The following is a 21612-nucleotide window of genomic DNA, read 5'->3' on the forward strand; positions in this document are numbered from 1 at the left end:
CTGAAAATCAGTGAAAGCTTTTATTCTGTGTCAGTGACAATTTAATATCTGGCTGTGTATCTGAGCTACTGTTTTACATTTATTACATGTACAAACATGGAGACTGGTGACAATACATTTGAACTTTGACATTTGTCATGGGTCCAGGCCAAAGAAACTGCTGCCTTAAAAACTGCTCGCTCTCCTTTAATTTTTTACATTTTATTTAAGACATTGTTATGGAATGTATTTGTCCTCGTAACTTTTGTTCTCTTAACTTAAAGATTCTTGAGGTAGTAATTACAAAAAAGGAAGGAACAAGATGTCTGGGTCACTTGCTTATACCAAGATTTGTTGAGTGGATAAAAAGGTAACAGTAGACATTCAATACCCGGACCAACATGAGAAGTAAAACATTATAAAAAGATGTATTTCTAGAGTTTTGTACCTAGCATTATATGCATGTAATTAAAAAAGGAACTTAACTTTTTTATGACACAAGAAGCTGTGTCAGATACCAATATGTACCGAAAATTTAAGAATTCCAGTTTGTTCTAAAGAAGGATTTTAAACATACGTCATGGAAGGACCTATACAGAAGTTTTATTTTCCTTCCTGGTACTAGAATATTGCTGTTTTTTAATACTTAACATTAGAGATATGTTGGTAGCTTAAAAATTGTATGCTTTTAAAACTTATTTACAAAATATGTGTATAATACTTCATATAGGTTGAATATTAAACAGTGATACTTGAGTCTTCTAGAGCCATCATTAGAATACTGACTGCAAATTTTCAAAATTCAGTGGGTCAACAAGCCAGTTGAAAAAAACTCAAGGATATTAGATTTCAAAATGTTCTTCTTTAATTTAATTTGTCCGTTATACTTTATTTTAATTATTCATAGTATTGCTTAACATGACAGGAAATGTCTTGTAATAGAATTTATAAAATAATGAAATTTCAGTAATATGAATCCTATCTTTAGAATTTTCCTTTTAAATCTCAGATTATGATGTTTTCTAAGGAATTATCTAATTTGATGCATAAAAGCAAGTCTTTGCTTAGTAACTTCATCCATTTTAGAATTTTGAAACCACTCCAGGAAATAAATGGAATAATTTTGTTAAGTGTCATTTTGTTGTTGAGCAAATAAGACAAAAAATGTATTAAGAAACCAAAAAATATATTTCTACTAATATTGAACAATAAGTTTTCATTTAGATATTATTTTGTGATGCTTATACATGTACCTATGTATATATTTTTCATTGTTTTGTTTTTTGTAGACCCAATAAGTAGATTGTTCATTTTAATGAAAAGCATAGCCCCTGCTTGCTTACTGTCCTGTGTCATGCTAGGTATTTAAGGAACATAGGATTGGTTTACATATCATTGGGCTTAAGTGGGTGAGTTAGAGGTGAAAGATAATAAGCAAGCCTGAAGATGTAAATTCTAGTTGAAAATTTGGACATTTATTTGTCTTTGGTTCCATCAGGAGGTGGAAGTAAGCAAGAAAGAGCTCTTCTTTTAGTATTGATGTGGATTTTTGCATGTCCAGGATCTACTCTGTTTCTTATTCTTACTATTAATGGTAGAGGTTCACAAATATGGTAAGTATGGACTTAGATTTTGTTCCTAAACAGAAAGATTATATATAGATTATATATTCTGATGTGTCTATATGAGTGGAAAAATTGATCACATTTAAAATGAAATAGGCAGCTATTACCTCTTTTCTCATGATCATAACACAGTAATTGCTAAAGACTTTCTAGTCCATTTGATGGTTAGGTGAAATCTTTGTTCTATTAACTTCCTTTTATTTTTTTCCTAGTGGGTGAGAGATATAGTTCTTAACTGATGAAATTTTGTACAGCATAAAAATAATTGCTTTTTATCTCAAATTGAGAATTACTTTATTTCTTTTGGGGGGTTTTATGATTCCTTATATTGCAAAGCCATTTGAAATTTAATGTAATCTGACCTTACTATGTGAAGCTGAGCTATTTTTCTGCCTCCTTCTCAATCTTGTTCTATAGCTGGGTGTTGTTCCCCAAATACAATCTGTGCTTTGCTCCCTGTTGTTTTAGTTTATTCTGGTCCTTGGTCTCTTAAGTACTTTTCCATTCTTTTCATTCTAGTAATTACCTGTTTATCCTCCAGGACCTAATTCAGATGTTACTTCTTTATGAATTTTTGAACTGTTCTTCACCCTATGCTCCCAACAGAATTAAATAGTTCCCTTCTTTTGGTTGTCGACAACTATCAATCTTAGATACGTCATAGTTATTAGAGTGGGGGCCATGTCTTATTCATCCTTGTGTCTTCTTGGACAAGCAGCAGGCAGTTAACATTTGTTGAATCGAAATGTTTTAAAACTCCATGCTTCAAATGATTAAGAAAACAGCTTTCCTCATTACGTTCTTTGATAATAACCTACTGTCACTGTGTTTCTCACATACACTATTCTCACCTGTTCTATTGTGGTTTTTGGTTTATATTAAAATATTTTTGGTATTTTAATGATAGCTTGAGAGCAATAAAAGAAGGATCATTTTATGTAGATCTCTTTTGACTCTTCATTGCTATTTAGTTTTGAGAGTTTCATTTTCTTCTCCCCTTTTTGCAGGACCCTAATAGGAGTATTCATACCAGCAGCAGCAGCAGCAGCAGCAGCAGTAGCAGCAGCAGCAGCAGCAGCAGCAGCAGCAGTAGCAGCAGCAGCAGTAGCAGCAGCAGCAGCAGCAGCAGCAGCAGTAGCAGCAGCAGCAGCAGCAGTAGTACCAGTTTTTCAAAGCCTCACAAATTAATGAAGGAGCACAAGGAAAAACCTTCTAAAGACTCCAGAGAACATAAAAGTGCCTTCAAAGAACCTTCCAGGGATCACAACAAATCTTCCAAAGAATCCTCTAAGAAACCCAAAGAAAATAAACCACTGAAAGAAGAGAAAATAGTTCCTAAGATGGCCTTCAAGGAACCTAAACCCATGTCAAAAGAGCCAAAACCAGACAGTAATTTACTCACCATCACCAGTGGACAAGATAAGAAGGCTCCTAGTAAAAGGCCACCCATTTCAGATTCTGAAGAACTCTCAGCCAAAAAAAGGAAAAAGAGTAGCTCAGAGGCTTTATTTAAAAGTTTTTCTAGCGCACCACCACTGATACTCACTTGTTCTGCTGACAAAAAACAGATAAAAGATAAATCTCATGTCAAGATGGGAAAGGTCAAAATTGAAAGTGAGACATCAGAGAAGAAGAAATCAACATTACCGCCATTTGATGATATTGTGGATCCCAATGATTCAGATGTGGAGGAGAATATATCCTCTAAATCTGATGTGAGTAGTTCTTATTGGCTTTCTTCCTTTCCCTTATTTTCAGATTTTATTTCAGATAGCTTTGTAATAAAGAATGAGGGAAGAAAATGAATGCTGAACCATAAAGTGGTAGCACAGAGTAGATCTGGCCTAGAAATGCATTTCCTTAATTAATGGGAAGGAGGAAATGAAGTCATTAAGGAATCTGCAGATTTTTAGGCTGTTACTTAAGTTGTTAAAGGAAAGATATTTCCATAGCATAATAATGGGTCATTTGAATAGCAGCAGACAATTTCAGTGCTCATCAAAGCTTGGTATCTATGCTTTCCAATGAGTGATGACTTAGGAGAATGAGAAGAATATAATAAGACTTGAATACAAGGGAAAATAAATTTAAAAGAGAAACTTAGAAGATATTAGGGCTATAATGTTGATGTTTTGATCATTGGAATGAAGTGACATGTTTATGTTGATAGAAGGCTGGTGACATTATTTTTTTTTAACCAGTTTTGAGGCAAAATGATGTAACAATATACTACACGTACTTAAAATGTATAATTTGATAAATTTTAACATTTGTGTATACCTGTAAAACCTGGCAGTAGTATTTTGAAAAAAGAATATTTAATTTTTTTCTTCATTGTTTAGCCACTGATTTGGAAGGGGTAGGGTATGTGATCTTCACTACAAGTTTTTGCTGATCAGTAGGATTATCCTTTGTGGAGGCCTAAGAGAGCATCTGACCATCTAATACCCCTAAAAGGTGTTTTTTGATATTGGAGTTTAAACTTATAATTACAGATTTTCAGCAGTGGAAGGGATTTTCAGATTATCTATTTTAACCTCTGTAATAAATCTTACGCTTCTAGTGACAGGGTTGTTACTAATTCAAAAGTATTTGATAATGTTTTTGAAGAATAAACATTACTTTGAAGTTATCTCCTTACTTTCGTATTTTTTCTAATTTTGGCCTTTTTTCAGTTACTTATTAGTAATGATCAGTCCCAATAATCTCCTTACATTGGCTTGACCGTATTTCCAGGCAGTGGTCAAGGAAGCTATCTGGCTAAAAAATTACTGGCAATCTTAGAATACTTTTCTTTCTGTCCCTTGGGCTGCCCACAAATGTCTCTAGTTTAAATGCTGGCAAAGGCTAGGAGGCCGTAGTAGCAGATTTGCTGTCCTGGGTTTGCACTGTTCTGGGTAGAAAGCCAGTCAGGGTCAGGACGTGGTGCTGACACTGATCCCCAGTGGTCCACAGACCTCCCTACTCTCTATAGCTAATCTCGAAATTTTAGTAGAAGATGAGATTAGGACAGTAGCATATAAAATACTGGACGCCGGGAAAATTTGTTCCAGTATTTGGTAAAGGCCTTATAGTCATAGTTTGTGAAATGGAGATGAGAGTTCAGTATGTTTGTTCCAATATCTCAATTATTTATTTTTCCTTCTTTGCTTCTTACCTTTCCTCTTAATTCGAAACTTATTCTTAATGCAGATGTTACTTGGACCTTTTTCTGTGTGTTTGACTTTTGTCTGGAATCATCCTGAAATGCTTTTGGGTTGAGATTAATTAGTCTATCAAAATTGTCACATTTAGCAGCTTTGTCTTTTTATATTCTGACACATTACAATTCTTCTGGTATAGAGGTTTTCAAATCATGGGTTGTGATTCACTGGTGAGCTATGAAATAAATTAACATATTGCTAGCATTAAAAAAATCAGAAAACATAATCAGTATGGGCAAGTAATGGCATATGAAAATTTTATTTCAGAGAAGGTGTGTGTGTTTCTTATAGTGGTCAAAATTTTAAAAGGCACCTTTTTAGAATGTTTGCTGATTTATGAGAAGACCAAATGATGTTCATAAGGCACCATTGAAAGCTCTTTCTACATGAAACTGTCACAGATGGTCTTCCTCTTTAGGTAACTTTGTTTATTCTCCTTTTGTCTGCCTCTTGCTCCCTCCCATTTATATATGATTTGTAAAGTATGTCTTTCTTTTAATAAAATTCTTGTTCAATTTGATGTGTTTATTCAAAGGTATACCTTGAAAAGTCTTCTGGAATGAAGAGTTATAATTGGAAAACTTTAGGTAGTAAATTTTCAAAATGGTATATGACATGTTAGAGCCACAAATCCGGTGATTACAACAGTAGTTTTTGGAAGGTACTCTGCATAGCATTGCAGAGAAAGCCTATGAAGACTTTCAGGTATTATTTGTGTATAAAACCCAACAACCGTACTTTCCTTATTAGTCTTCTGGTACTAGTAATGCTTTTATTGTTGTTGCTATTGGTTCAATACTTGAAAAGTAGGTAGCATAACAAAAGAGAATTAACAAAAGTGGTGTCATGTAAACCATGAACCCAAAGACCTTTCTATGAGCAAAGGAAGGTAAGAGAGAATTGAAATTCCATTTATCCAGCAGAAAAGATAGCCTTTGTTTGGACTGTCTCCTACCTGGCATCCCTCCTGCCAGCAAGACAAAAGGAACAGGGGACACTTGTAATGGAGAGCACTAAGCTATGGACTGCTATGGACTGCTGGTGCTCTCCATTACAAGTATCCCCTGTAACCTTGGCCAGTAATTGACTTGGTAGGTTGGGGCAGGCCCAGCTTCAGGGGGACTGTGCACATTGTCCTGGTTGTGTGTCTGCCTCTGAGTAAGTGTGATTAGATGAGCTGATCTCTCTAAGATCCTTTTCAGCTTTATTATTTGAATATGAGCCAGATTTGTATTCATTTATGGGACATGAGGTGGTAGGTGATTTTAGATATAATGGGCAGAGATCTTGGACTTTGGAAACAGAAAAAAGACACAATTAAATCAGAAGAGTTTGAAGAATGATGAAGGCTGGGGTGAATGATTATTTGTCTAGTATGTCTATAAAGAAAACATCTCACCTCAGTATAGGTCTTACTGTTAAAAAGATGAAAGTTTTAAAGAACCTTTTCTAGAATCAAATTTGACTCAGGTTTTATATAAAAATGTCAGTAGTATTAAGATGGGTTAGGAAGCTTAGATTATTAATTGATACGGTTCTTTTTGGTAAGATTTTTGTATACTTTGTGTGTGAGAAGAGAGAAAGAAGTTGGACATCCATGGTTTGTATGTCTGGCTGGTGTTTGAGGGCTCGATTACTTATTTGTTGATAAGTGAAAGGTAGGTAGATAGGTAATTAGAATTCTGCCATCTGGTGTCAGACAGGCTGTTTTAAATTTCATTGTCACCAGTGATCTTGGGCAAATAATTTAACTTTCTCTGTTTCTTAGTTTCCTCTTTTGTAAAATGGAGATCATAATAGTATCTTCTTTGCAGGATTATTATGAAAATTTGATAAATCAATCTGGGTGAAACAGTTAACACACTAGTCAAAAAAATGTTAGTTAGCTATTGCTATGTATGACTTGACTTCTGGGAACCTATATAACCTGTAGCTTTGAAAGAGATTTTTTGATATTCAAAAATACTGCAGAACTCTGGTGTCCTTTTTCAAGGTTGTGGGTTTATATGCTGCAATACTTGGTACTCTAAGCCACTTTGTTTCGAATTTTGTCTTTTGTCACTTTGCTCTGGATTTTGTCATCACAGGGTATATGGTCTTGATGTTGATATGTTTCTGTTACATGATCAGTGTAAAAATACAAGATAAAAAGGCTAAGTTTTAAGCTGAAAGATAAGCCAAAGTTTCTCAGATCTTTCAGCTTTTTAATCAAATGAGATAAGAAGAACATACCATGTACTGCATTGGGTAGGCACTTGGTAGGTTTTTGTTTTTTCATTTTTATTTTTTGCTGTTACTGTTAAAATATCCTAAGAAATGATTTGTCTTTGAGTTAATGTTAATATAACTGAAAGAATAATTTTTAAATACATTTTGTGATTATTGAAATGTTTCTCATAAAGAGATCTAATACTGTCACATGAAAGTTTGTCAATAATTTTCCCCTACAGAAGAATTTGGTAGGGGCTCGGATAAGGTGGAGAGGCAGAAGGACTGTGTTATAGTGGGTGAGCGTTTAACAAATACAGAAAGCATGATAGGGGAATGTTTTTGTTAAGAATATTTTATATTCAAGAACTGAGGCCATTCGCATTACAGTACAGTGGTTCTTGGTTTAGGAGTTCATTTCTTTGGGGTACATAATGTTCCACTGTACTTACTGTTTAGTAGATAAGTCATGACTGACACTGACAGTTGCAAAGGGAGTGTATCAGTGTCAACTAAAGGTTTATAACTGTGTTTTTTATTAACCTGCTTAAACTTTAGTTGATAATAGGGAAAACAACAACTGTCTTTCACCTCTTCTGTGATTCCTCTGTTTTTGTTTTTTGTATAATCTTTCTCCTGAAGAGAAGTGTATAGAGTTGATCTTGTCTTGTGATATGAAGAAGTTTGGTATTCACAGCACAGGAGGAAAAAAATAGTAAATGAAAATTGAAATAACCACATATGATCACATTCAGTTATGGTAGTAATTTTCTTATCATTGCCTTCCTCTTTCTTCCCTTATTTTGAGGATTTAATCATAATTTTAAAGTGAAGGAGTAAAAAGTTTTAATGATCTTTCCCTGAAAATGAACAAATTACATTTGGTAAAATGTTACATCCTTCAGCCTGCAGTGTGAGAAGAGAGTCATGTCTTTTGATAGTTCGAGCTTACCAAGGGGTTTTCTTGGAGAAAACCTTCTTGAAGGAGAAAAACAAAATCTCATCAGATGGCAGCATTTTTCCCAAGGGTGGATGGTGATTCCGATAAAGGATAAATGCTTTAAACCACCTTACCAGAAATTTCTTTCAAAAAGAAAAAAAGGAAGAAGGAAAAAAAAAAACTTCCCTTCTTTTGTTGTTTCTCATTTCCTCCCGCCCCACCCTGTTCATTGCCCTGCTTAAACTGTCTGGATCTGGTAGTAAATGTCCTGCTGTTGAAGCATTGGCCTTAGGTTTTTATGTGATGGAAGGTTGTTGCAGTCAGAGAAGAAGGTCTTTATTGTGTTTTCAAAGTGGCTTTTTAATGACTTGTAATTCCAGCACATGCAAGAGCTGTAAAGTCTGTAAGTATGGTGAGGGAGCAGCTGGAGAGGCCATTCATTAAAGGGCTGCCCCAACTCTCCAGGGGGCAGGTTCTCATTGGAGGCTCCTGTTTTCTGTGTTTTATAACTGGAGGTAAAAATACCTGAAGGGTTACAGTTCTTCCTCTGGTAAATTCTGCTCAATGTGGAACATTAATTAAAATTACCGAACAAAAGTTAACTTTGTTGGGTGCGTGGAGATATTTCACCTGTCCCTATTTTCTAACACATTTTTTTTTTTTTTTGGTCTGTATTGGGCGTGAACACACTGAGAGGAGGAGGCAGCCTCGCCAACCAGCTGTTCATTTATTCATCCATATTCCTGGTTTATTTGAAAAAAGCAGTTAAAAAGGAGATTTAAAAAAGAAAACAGTTAGAGACCTTTTTGTTTCCTTGTTTCAGTACATACTAGGCCCAGTGTGGTATCTCAGTTCTTAAATTAAGTAATTCCTTAGAAGCCTTTGGATAGCAGACAGTTGTGAATACACAGGGGCTCTGTCTTTGCAGAGCTGGTTGTCATCAACAATTGGCAAAACTCAGCATTTCCACTCACATGTATTGAGCCAGAATCTCTCTTCCAATAAATTCTGTGAGCCTTCTTCAAGAGAGCTGCATCACCTATTCAATGCATTATTGTTTCTTGCTTTATGACCTATGCATTTGATGGAATTATCTCGTTTGTCATTTTTAGACATAAAGCCAACAATGGGACTCAAAGATAGCCTTTGCAAGACTAGCTTTACCATACCACGGGGATGCCTTATAGCCATAGCTAAACTTGAGTGTTTAGTCTGTGTTAGTCACCTTTCTATGTACTTAACATGATTTCACTCACTCAGCTCTGTAAAATAGGTATTATTATTATTATTGCCATTTTATAGATGAGGAAGCTGAGGCTCCAAGATGAAGAATCTTCCCCAAGGTTGCCATCTTTAAAAGTGATGGAGCTAGGATTTGAACCCACTTAGTAGGTAGCGTACCTACCTAAGAGGAGGTTGGTGATAAAACAAATCTTATTCTTCCTTGGATTCTTACTAAAATTGTAGAGGTGTGCTTCATGAAGTTGGCAGTGCTGCTGGGAAAGCCTTCAATATCTCATATTGTCCGCCATATGAATCCTGTTTCTTTGACCTATTGGTTTGGGCTTTACCAGTGGCCTTCAGGAGGTGACAGGTTGTCCTCATAGGTGAATTCGGCATGCACAGCCAGGATTGAGGGAAGAGCTATGAAACATCCAGGAGCCTCTAGCTTCTTATACGTCCTCACTTAAAAGAAAACTGACTCTCTTGGGTCTAGATTACACCTTATTATACTGTATCAGGATTATTTTTCTGTTTCCAGAGTTTTTCCCATGTGCTTTTGCAAGAGAATTTATGTTTCACAGAGCTGAGCTGCAATATCAACCTTTCCCAGAAGATGCCACCAAATAACAAATGGTGTCCTCCGGTTTGGAGACTCCTTTCTGAATTTTCTAGTTAAATTTTGTAAATTCATGTTATAACCTCTCTAAGTTATTCAAAATGTAGGCTGTGCTTTCTTGAATTAGGAGACAAGATAATGCAGTGGTAGGAGTAGAGGGTTGTTTTCTTTTAGTATCTACGTAATTATTTAGCCAAGTTTGAGAAATTGTTCTCAGTGGGTTACAATTTATGACTGTAAACTTTGCAAGCAGTGTCAAGGTCCACAAAGAAAAATCACCCCTAAGTGGCTTCCTTAGGTCACCAAAGGTGATTGTGCAGTGATATATTCCCAGATAAAGTCAAAGATCCTTCTATTAAGCAGGATAAAATGGAGAAGCATTTACTAAAATGTTTGAAGACAACACTTTTATCTTTGAATTCTGAAAATATAGAGGTTAGGGATGTGGTAGTACAGGGATAGGAAGAAATATCCAGAATCTGTGACACAGAAAAGGTAATTTTCTTACCTTTCATGGTCATAGAAGGAAAATACATATATGGGGGCCTCAGATATTACTTTAAATAAGTAGAGAAATAAATAAATTACTAGAGTGCCCCTGGTTTGAGACCTCAGTGCTTAGAATCATAGTACTGGTTTTTAAAAAATAAATTGCTGACCTTTGCTTTATTATGTGACCCTCCTATATTTTTTAAGTATGATAAACCATCATGTCACTTTAAGTTACTAAAAACATTTTCTTCTAGATGTGTTTAATGGTTTGTAATATTCTTTGATTAATGATGTTCAGTAAAACTTAAAAATATGTATGCGGTAGGTACTTCCTATGTACGGGCACTGCATTAGGTGGTGCATATAGTACAAAGTTAGAATTTAAGCTGGTCTTTGAAGGAAAGGGGCATGAATTAGTAGAGATGAGGGTGTGGGGTCAGTGGGAGAAGACTTTCTATTTGTTTTTGAGACAGGGTCTCACTATATGGCCCAGACTGGTCTCAAGCTCCTGGACTTTAGTGATCCTTCTGCCTTAGCCTCCCAGGTAGCTGCTGGGGCTACAGGAGAAGGCTTTTTTTCTTTTTCTTTATTTCTGTTTTCTTTTTTTTAGGTGGAGTCTCGCTCTGTTCTCCAGGCTGGAGTGCAGTGGTGCAATCTCGGCTCACTGCAGTCTCTGCCTCCTGGGTTCAAGCAATTCTCCGGCCTCAGCCTCCTGAGTAGCTGGAACCACAGGCGTGCACCGTCATGCTCTGCTAATTTTTGTATTTTTAATAGAGACGGGGTTTCACCATGTTGGCCAGGCTGGTCTCAAACTCCTGACATCGGGGATCCACCCTCCTCGGCCTCCCAACATGCTGGGATTACAGACATGAGCCACCATACCTGGCCAGAAGGCATTCTTGATAAGAGGAAACAACTTGGGGAAAAAAAAAAAATTGATGAGAAACTGTGTAAATAGTTTGTGTTGTCCTCTCTGAGAATGAAGAAGAATCTCATAAATAAATTCCTGCAGTTAATTTATCAAACGAGTTTATTGGGAATGAAAGAAGCCTTATTGAACTCTCTTCCCTCCATGGTAGACATGTGCAGGATGCTTTTATTTTATATATTCTTAATCTATACACTAGGTAAGATAGCTTTTATTCTCATCTTACAGGTGTGGAAGTGACAGAGCAAGAATTCGAATCCAGGTCTGAAAAATGTCAAAATGTATGCTTCTTGTATTGTACCACTGATTAAAGCTTGTTCAGAGGGAAGTCATGTCGAATTAAAACCACTGTAATATTGACTAAACATTTTTGAGAAGATAAAATTAGTAGTGTTAACTTTCCCATCATCTGACATCCTCTGACCATCTGGTAGTGGTGCCACATTCCGGTGAAAAGGGAAGACTAAGAAATAAAATGTAGCCACAGTACTTGGAAACTTGGGTGTGGGTAATGGATGCAGAGGAGACTCTGGCATGATTTCTAAAATGCTGATTGAGTCTTGCTTTATATAACCTAATGTCATTTTCCGAGAAGCAGAATTGCAGAAAGTACTGAAAAGCTGTGGTACCTTAGAGTCTGTCTAAGGGAACTTTCCCGTAATGTAATATCTTATTAGGTTGTTTCATATATCTCATTTCTAGGGCCAAGGACATGGCCAGTGTTATTATGAGGGCTCCCACCTATTGTATTGATATTATGTTGTGTTTTCTAAAGGTTGCATTCATGCATCTCCAGGTGGATTATGTCAGAAAAAACATTATAATAAAAGAAATAAAGGTCGCACTCATGAAGGATCTGAGGAAGGAAGGTAGGGCTTCTGTGTCCTGGAAGATAGCCATACCTGACCAGTCAGTTATCTTTGTGGGCTCAGTAGCAGTGGTCCAGGAAGTGTAATACAAGAGTCTACACTTGGAATAAAAAGACTAGACAGGCTGGGCACAGTGACTGAAGCCTATAATCCCAGTGCTTTGGGAGGCCATGGTAGGAGGATTGCTTGAAGCCAGGAGTTCAAGACCAGCCTGGGCAACATAGCGACACCATGTCTCCACAAAAAAATTTTAAAAATTAGCTGGGTGTGGTGGTGCACGCCTGTGCTCCTAGCCACTCAGGAGACTGGGGCAGAAGGATTGCTTGAACTCAGGAGTTCTAGTCTGCAGTGGGCTGTGATCGCATCACTGCACTCCAGCATAGGCAGTAGAGTGAGACCGTTTCAAAAACAGAAACTAAAACTAAACAGGTTTAGCTTAATAGTAGAGAACTATAAAATGTGGATTTAATAATTAATAATGCTCACCTTATTATAGATGCAAATTGCCATTCAGGTATTAGTTCAAGCAAAATATTACTGATGTCATAGATGAAGACAGCTTTTGTTTGGTAATTTTATGAATTGCATTCTGTGAAGACCTGATGTTGGCAGGGGTTCTTGTAAAGATTGGGAGGCAAAGCTGCAGTCTAGGAACCTAGTGATTTATAATACATGCCCACAGAATGTGTTTTTATTCCTTCATATGTTTCTAAAACATCATTTCCTATTTGGCCTAACCCTTCATTTTATTAGGAATAAAAGCAGAGTCTTTCTCAAAGTCCACCCTAGTATCTGACTGGGCGCGGTGGTTCACACTTATAATCCCAGCACTTTGGGAGGCTAAGGTGAGTAGATAGCTTGAGTCTAGGAGTTCAAGACCAGTCTGGGCAACATGGAGAAACCTCATCTCTACAAAAAAATACAAAAATTAGCCGGGTGTGGTGGTTCATACCTGTAGTCCTGGCTACTTGGGAGGCTGAGGTGGGAGAATTGTCTGAGCCCAGGAAGTTGAGGCTGCAGTGAGCCATGATTGTGCTACTATACTCCAGCCTGGTCAATGTGAGTGAGACACTATTTCTGAAAAACAAAAAAAGAAGTTTAGTATCTGATAAATTCTACTCAAGAAAACCTAATTCATTTTTAGTAATATAAAGTATTCACTCTATTTTCAAATGTCTTTCTAGCAGCATTATTTTAATTTAAAGTGAGCCTCTCAGACTTGTTGATCTTGTGGTGGGTTATTTTAAAGTGCTAGGTTGTCTGATGATCTTAGTTAAGAATCAGACAGGGCTAGCACCTTTACTGTTGTTTACCAAGCCTGCTGTCATTGTCCACCAACTTTCAGAGACTTGTAGCAAGTCACTTCCTCCCCTTTAAAGATAAGTCATGCATAGTCCTCTGTGTTTTGTATAATAAACCAATGAGCCTCATAGTTTGCCTCCTCCAAAAAAACAAGATTTGAAGGAGGGAGGTTGTGTGTTGTATGCCACCCATCTCTTTATCTTCATTGGGCCTGTAGATACATTAACAGCTCTGTGGTCTCTATTCTCTATTTAGAAAACCTTTCAAGGCTTAGGTACTCTTTTTGAAGGTTTAAGACCATGTTTAGAAATCACATACAGTTTCATACAGCATTTATTTCATGATTTAGACAATCATAGAGTTTTTAGAACAAGAAACTTCAGAAATCTCATTCAACAACTTGAATTTTGCAGAAGAGAACTGAAAGCCAAGTTTAATAACTTGCCCAAGATCCTAGGGGTCTCATTGTTTAAAAAAAAGGGGGCCCTAGGATGCAGGCCCCCGATTGGCATGCCATTATAGATCATTTCCAGTTTGCAGTGATTCGCACATCCATCACTCACTTTCCCAAACTCTCCTCCTCTAGAACATTTTAAAGTGATTCCTAGTGAGTTTTTACCATCTAAAAACTAGCCCTTACACATTGGTTTAAGCCTGTCAAGCATATGACCAATGTGACCTCTTGGTCCTGCATCTCAGCCTGTGCCCCTATGTTGAATGAATGAACCTCATATTTCATATCCCCAGCTGAATTTCACCTGCAGTGCTTCACATCTTGTCTAAAAAAGGGTAGGGTGTAAGTCCCAAAGGGTGTTATGGAAGTTAATTGGTGAGAAATTTGATAGACTTAGGTCCTGGTCATCCTTTATTGTCTCTGGGATATTGCCAACCAGAATAATCATGACTTGATATACTTAAGGGGAAAAAATATCACTAGGCAAAACAGAAAATGACACATTTAGGTATCTGGCAAATCAAAAGTCTTAGTATTGTTTCATAATAAAAACATGGTAAGAGGTTTTAAAAACTCCAGTGTGAATGAAGCCTTTACTTGGACAAACTGCTGTTCTCAGCAGACGAAACCCAAATCCTCCTCTCTTCCACCCTCCAGGTTCTTCAGTATCTGATTCTGTCCTGGGTGGTTCTCCTTAGTCTATCTACAAATATAACGAGTCATCCTTCAGAGCAAACATACCTCCCTGTAACTTTCCAGTGAACTCTGGTGCTTTTTAGATTATGGCGCCTTCATTTCCTTTCTTTCTCTGATGGACATCTCAAAAGCTCCCTTATTCCCCAACCCATTGTGGTCTGGCTTTTGCTCTTGAAACTGTACTTAAAACTACCACTGGAAAAGTTCACTAGTGTCTTCCAGATCCTAATGTAGAAACCATCTCCTAAGCATTGACTTTGACCTTACTGGCACTTTTGACTTACTTTTTGCTTGATTCCTTGACTCTATTATACCTACCTTGATCTCACTCTGTGTGAGTCTTCTTTACCTGCTGACCTTCGTCTACCACCATTAAGTTAGCCATTCTCAGTTTCTCCTTTTCTATTATGTAGTTGGTCCCTAGACAATCACCTGTTACCAATATATTTTTTATATCTTCTTCAACACCAGCTATTCTCAAAAGGTACCAACTGGACAATTCTGATCAATAGGTACTGGAAATAGAACAGATACCCAGGTACAACATATTCTAAAGTATCTCTTGCAGACACTGCTAGTTATCTATTCAATATCCATCATCCTCTTCTTCTAACTAACAGAATTTTCATTTTATTAGAGTGGTAATATGCCTAACAAAAAAATTTCCCCAGCTTTCCTTGCAGTTAGACATTATTCTGTGACTGAATCTGGCTAATGAGATATAAATGGCAGTTACTAGGTAGTAATTACAGGGAAGTTCCTTAAAAAGAAGCTGACTCACCTGGCTTGTACCGTTTTTGTCTTTCCTTCTTCTGCTTCTTGCCTGGAACTTGGAAGTGATGGCCGGTGCTGTAGCTGCCACATTGTTAGAAGCATACACAAAGTATGGAGGAACACAAAGACAGGAAGAGACTGGATTCCTGATTCTTGACCTTGTAGAGCTGCCATGCTGATCCTGTCTATCATACTGGGTTTCTCATTTAATGAAAAAAACGATGTTAGTTCATGTATACATTACTATCAGGTGGGCATACTCCCTAACTGATTTAGCTGTACCCATTATCCCAAAACACCTTCCTGTGTTTTCTAATTAAGTAAATATATATTCTATTTTTATTAACCTAAATTAGAAATATCAGTTATCATTAAACATATTTTTTCAAAAAATACTTACTGTCTATTATGGGTTATTGGGCACTGGGGATAATACAATACTTAAGATAGGAGCAGAGCTTTACCTTCGTGTAAGAGGAAATCTATAATTTTAGGTAGTGATTGGTGCTATGAAAATTATTTCTTTTCCCTCATATCTTAATTCATTTGGTTATGATTTCTTATCAGGTTTGCTCCAAAAATATCTGTGACTCTCCCTTTTTGTCCTCCTCCTGCTTCTATTCAGCGCTTGGTTTGGATTCTCATCACATTAACTCAGTTGAGGTTGGAGATTTTGAGTTGTTCTTCCTATCTCCTGTCTCTTTCCTTTCTCAGGTTCTTCTCTACAAAACTTTCTAAAATACAAATTCTAGAAGAAAGTATGCAAAAGGATATAAATCAGTTAGTTAAAATGATGGTGTTATGGATCACTTTCAAAATATTATCTTCACAATTGGCATTTTAATGAAACATTCCATAGTTCCAAAACTGTGGACTAAGCACCAAATACTCTTCAACATGTTTTTTGTTTTTTGTTTTTTTCCTTTTTGTAATCCTTCATTATGAAGATTTTCAAGTATACATGAAATACACAAAACAGTAAACCCTTCATGGACCATCACTCAGCTTCAACAATTATTAATGGATGGTCAGTTTTGTTTCATCTCTAGTGCCATCTTCTCCTAGCCTGGTGTGATTTTTAATAAGATCCAAAACATATTATTTCATTTATAGATATTTTAATATGAGTCTCTAAAAGATAAGGACTTTTTTAAAAAACAGAACTAAATACCATGATCACATCTAAAGTAATTAGTTAAGTCTTAATATCATCAAATATCTAGCCACTGGACAAATTTTCAGTGGAATCAAAATGTCATAAGTTTCTTTTTCTCTACGTTTTGTTTGAATTGAAATCTAAATAAAGTTCACATCTTGCAATTTGTAAAAGTATTACATTTCTTTAATCTATAGGTTCTCCCTTATCTCTCTTTTTTCACATGAAGGTGCAAGAGGGGAAAAACTCGGTTGTCGTAGAATTTCTGGTTTTGGGTTTTGTTGACAGTATCTTCATGGTATATTTTCTGTAAGTCAGTAGTCAAAGTTAGAATCATGGTCAGAGTCACGTTAGGTTTTTTAGTTTGTTTTAGTTTTGTTTTTCTGGGCCAGATCATCTCATGGGTAGATTATATTCTTTTATTAGGAGGCCTATAATGTAAGGTTATCTCTTTTTTTATGATGTTAGCAGCTACTAATGCTCATTGCTGTAAGCGTTAATTCATTAGGGGTTGTGAAATGCTGACATTTTTGTTCCATCATTGTTTCTTCATTTATCTGCCGGAGTTCACCTGTAAAAAGAAACTGCCCCTTATCTACTTTTTTCCCCCCAAACCAGCAGTAGTTTGTATTGAAAAGTAAAACACGGTGCTTCTTTCCATTTATTTGTTTCAAAAGAATGACTTTGGTTCCCTAGCAGCCTCCAACAGCTTCAAATGCTTCGAATTATTTTTTAAGTATTGCTTTTAAGCCTTCTCTAGTCTGACCTTTTCATCCTTATCTTTCTTTCATCTCCCCTGTATTTTAGTCATCCTAAAATATTAGCAATCCATGATTCCTTGACTGTTCCATGCTGTTTTATGTCCCAGTGTATTACCCTTAGTCCTTTATGACCTGGTTATCTTTCACTTACTCTTTGAAGCTTTTCTAAATAATCTGCCACACCCCAACTAACCTCTCCCTCCTTTGTGCATCTACCATTTATACAGTTTATGTATACTTTGATGATGATTGTTTTTCCCTCATGTTAAAGTGTGTTTCTCCTGACCAGTGGACTATTTTGAGGGTAGACTCTGTCTCTTAATTTTCTAATCTCACAGTTCTTTGCATGGTCCCTGGCACTTAATTGGCACTCAAGAAATATTGAGTTAAATAGTGCTAAGATGTATTAATATATGTGTATGTATTTATAGTTAAGACTCCTCTTAGGTCATTGATGCTTGTCTAGTCGAGGAGTCTTAACTATAAATATGTCTGTGTAATCTGGAGATGGGATTTTTTGTCTGTCCTCTTTATGGAGGTGGAGTAGACAGGTCACATGAGTGAGAGAGCTCCCTGTACAAATAAGACAAGTCTTGGCCCTCTCACAGGTACACAGTACAGGGTGTAAGCCACCCTTATGCAAATAAGTTTATATAACAAAATCCTGGGATAAACTGGAGGTCACAGTAAGCAAGTTGCATAAATTGGATTTCACTCTTACCTGCCCTCGCAGCCCCTTGCCTTTGTGTTGGAGTATATAAGCCAGCCAAGAAGTGTGTAGCTCTTGAAAACTGCAACAGAAAGACAAGAGGATTTTTTTTTAGCTTATTTCACCATGAAGGCTATTAAACCACAAAAATAACACAGGGGCGGCAAGGACCACAAACTAATCTTTTATTGAGACAGCAGGGGGATGTCAGAGTCTAAAATCCCAAAACATTTTCTTCTCTATTTTAAAAAAGCAAATAGTTTTCAGAGAAATTTCAATAACAGGATGTTGCAGTGAAAGAAATTTCTGCCTCCCTATTTCCTATAGGGGCTGTGCAGAGGCATGATAACATGAAAGTTATATGGCCACCTTGTTTTTGCTGTCTTTGTGATCATGAAATATGATTATATTCCCTCTAATGTTTACAGTGCTCTTGAAATTATTGGAACGGGTAAAATGCCACTTGTATACCGTGTAAAAGGGACTTGCTCCCCCCACCTCCCCCAACTTCTGTTTCCTCAGGTTGCGTAATTGTCAAGACAGAATAGCTTTAAATTAATAAGCTTAATTTGGCTGTTAAATATTTATTAAATCATCACATCTGAGTAACTACAACCATATAATTAAATGTTTATTGTAGCCATGTAGTTCATGCCTGTAATCCCAACATTTGAGAAGCCGAGGCAGGAGGACTGCTTGAAGCGAGGAGTTTGAGACCAGCCTGGGCAACAAAGGGAGACTCTCTAAAAAAACTAAAAAGTAAGCTGAGTGTGGTGGCACACACCAGCTGCTTGAGAGGCTGAGGTGAGGGATTACTTGAGCCCAGGAGTTCAAGACTGCATGAGCTGTCCTTGTACCACTACACTCCAGCCTGAGTGAGACCCTGCCCAAAAATTTTAAAAATTAAAAATGTTCATTGTATATGCAGAAGAATGAATGAAAAAATGCAAAATATATAAGTTTCTAACTACAAAGGGCAAGTACTGTGAAAAAGAGTTGTATTGAACATTAGCATAGTGAGAGAAACAAGATGTGGAAGATGAAGTTAGTTCCCCTAAAAAATTAGGGTCTTAGTTATGTCTTTGTTGACACTTGTATTTGGAAATATATATATATTTGATCATATTCATTGGGTACACTGTAGCATTTCTAAGAGTGTTTTTAAAACAGCCATTACATCTATGAGACAATAATTATACCCAAATATAGTTTATCACTGTGGGAGGCTGAGATTATTAAGAGAAAAAAAAAAATGAGCCCTAAAGGCAGCAGTCATCATTTTAGAAAGAGATGTTATCACAGCCATCTTTTCTTTTCTTAAGGAAAGGTCTAAATAGCCTCAGCACATGTACTTTGAAACCCTATTGAGATATCCTAAAACTTAGGTAGATATCGATTGACGGGTTGCCTCCTGTATTCACTTCTGGAGGTCCCCTACGTTGTAATTTGCATGCTGACGTGTCCTGCAGAGCTGCCCTTCTGCCCAGCTTTTATAGGGCCTTACATGTTCTGCAGTCAAAAAAGCTCAAGTAATGAGCCTGCACTGATAACAGTTCTCTCCAATCGCCTGTAAAGCATACTCACCGATGCCAGGTGCTGTTGGGTCCTAGCTTATACTGTGGACTTCTGCTCCCAAAAGTTGAATGTTATACTCACTGAGAACCCAATATAGTTGTTCCCAAAGATGTGTATCAGTTGTTCTAATTACGTTAATGAAATGTTTTAGCAACCAATAATGTACAAAAAGCAATTGTTTCTATGAAAACTAAGTTGAAACCTGAAGGGGAATCCCTTGAAAAAATATGCTTTCAAATAAGGTATAAAACACCAAGGCGGAAAAAATTATGACACTCTAGAAGGACTCCTGCGTTCTAACAGCTATACAAGTCTCTGGCTTCTTGCTAATAAATGGTGATCGTCGATAATGCCTTGAGTGTAATTTATGTAAGAAATATTTTTCAGACCCTGCTGAAAACTGCTTGATTCTGCATCAGAAGATTGGTTGATTAATGTGTATTTATGAATTTTCAGTTAAAGTAAAATATTTAAAATGTGTGTATGTGTGTATGTGTTTAACTAGTTCTAGCATCTTTCACCTGACGGAGCTCCAGTAGCCAGAAATCTTGGTTGTGCCTCGCCTTGGGTTGTGGTTCTTTTTTGCTTGATCTTTGAGTTAGGAGAAACCTTACTCCAGCAACAACACCCTTTTTGCCTTTTCTTTCTTCCAGTATTCCATTTTGTCAATGACGGTGTCATACATACCTCACCTCCTGCATGCGTTTCTTTCTAGATGAGTTTGTAGATTCTGTCAGCTTTGACAGCATCTACGCCCACCAACATTTCCCTTCTGAACTTGTATGCTCCTGTAAATATATGCCAGGTGGTGCAGGAATCTGCTTGGAACACTTTGGGCCCAGGAAAGCAGATTGTCCATATTTTGGTGAGGAACACAAAGTGTTTTATAAGCCAATTGAAAAACTAGCACCCCAAAAAGATTCTTGAGACCTGGGAATGGGACCCCAGGTCTGACAGTTTAACTAGCTCTGTGATCTGAGGCAAAATACTTATTAACAACTTTGAATCTTAATTTTATAATCTCTGATATGTGAATAATAGCTCACAAACTTGTGTGAATCAAAGGGTAGTAAAAAGTACCTGGCACATAGTTGGTAGTCTGCAAATTCTAGTAGAATCTGAATATTTCTAAACTAATTTCCTTCCTTCCTCCCTCCTTCCTTCTTTCCATGCCTTACTTCACATATTGTTAGGGGACTATATGTGTAAAAGAGTTCCCAAATTTTAAAGTGCTACTCACAAGATGTTAAAAGAGATGACTTTATCTTAAAAAAAAAAAAAAAAAAAAACCCTGAAAATATGGTTTATATTAGGCATTTTATTCTTTTAGTTGATAGTTTCTGTTCATGAGGTGACATTGCCATTATCAATGCTGTATTCATATGTATTAGTTAACTTTTGCCTTTATGCTTCATCTCATCTCCTGATTAGAACTGGGAATTTTAAAGGTAGGGGTTCTGCTTTCTCCAACAACAAGCCTATGCTGTCCTGAACACAGGATCCTGCATTCAGAAAATTCTACAGTGTAGCTGTTACCCATGGCTTCCTTCATCCTGTTTACCTGATGCTCTGCCATCAGTACTTTTGTTGGCTCTTCAACAGCTTAAAGCCTATAAAAGTGCAGACTTGGCTGGCATGTTTTAATCTATCGGAGGGCATGTAATGTACCACACAGGAAAGATTTATGTTGCTTTCATTATATGTGGTTGTGAACCATGTCACTAACTCAAAGGAAAAGCTTTTAATTATTACTGAAAGGACAGCTAAAAGGTGTTTAACCTAAATTTCTTTCCTGAATGCCAAATATCTATCCAGGGAGAAAGATGCCAAGTTTTTTCTGATGAGTTTATTATAGAGCAGTAAACACATAGCCAACATGAAAGGGAAATACAGTTTGGCATTAGATTCATAGCTGCATGTTTTAAAGTAGCTTTAAAAGTTACTGCATTAGTACCTTTTAAAGCTACACATAAAATGCCACTTTACATCTGGCATCAGATCTATTAATTTGACTATTATGAATATGTAGGAATATTTTTGAAAACTCCTGTGGTCTTGTAAAGCCTCCAGGCCCTTATTAGCTAAAAAATCTTGCCTTCTG

General features: G+C 36.6%; 1 protein-coding gene across 1 annotated transcript in view; it reads left to right on the plus strand.

The window, feature by feature from the left end:
- The window catches only part of MLLT3 (myeloid/lymphoid or mixed-lineage leukemia (trithorax homolog, Drosophila); translocated to, 3), a 277452-nt gene that overhangs the window by 206742 nt on the left and 49098 nt on the right, over window positions 1–21612 (plus strand). The window contains 1 exon segment of the mRNA XM_011930354.1: window positions 2612–3319. Coding sequence (XP_011785744.1) covers window positions 2612–3319 — 708 coding nt within the window.

This window comes from Colobus angolensis, unplaced genomic scaffold, assembly GCF_000951035.1.
Source record: "Colobus angolensis palliatus isolate OR3802 unplaced genomic scaffold, Cang.pa_1.0 Scaffold86, whole genome shotgun sequence".
In the NCBI taxonomy this organism is placed as follows: domain Eukaryota; kingdom Metazoa; phylum Chordata; class Mammalia; order Primates; family Cercopithecidae; genus Colobus; species Colobus angolensis.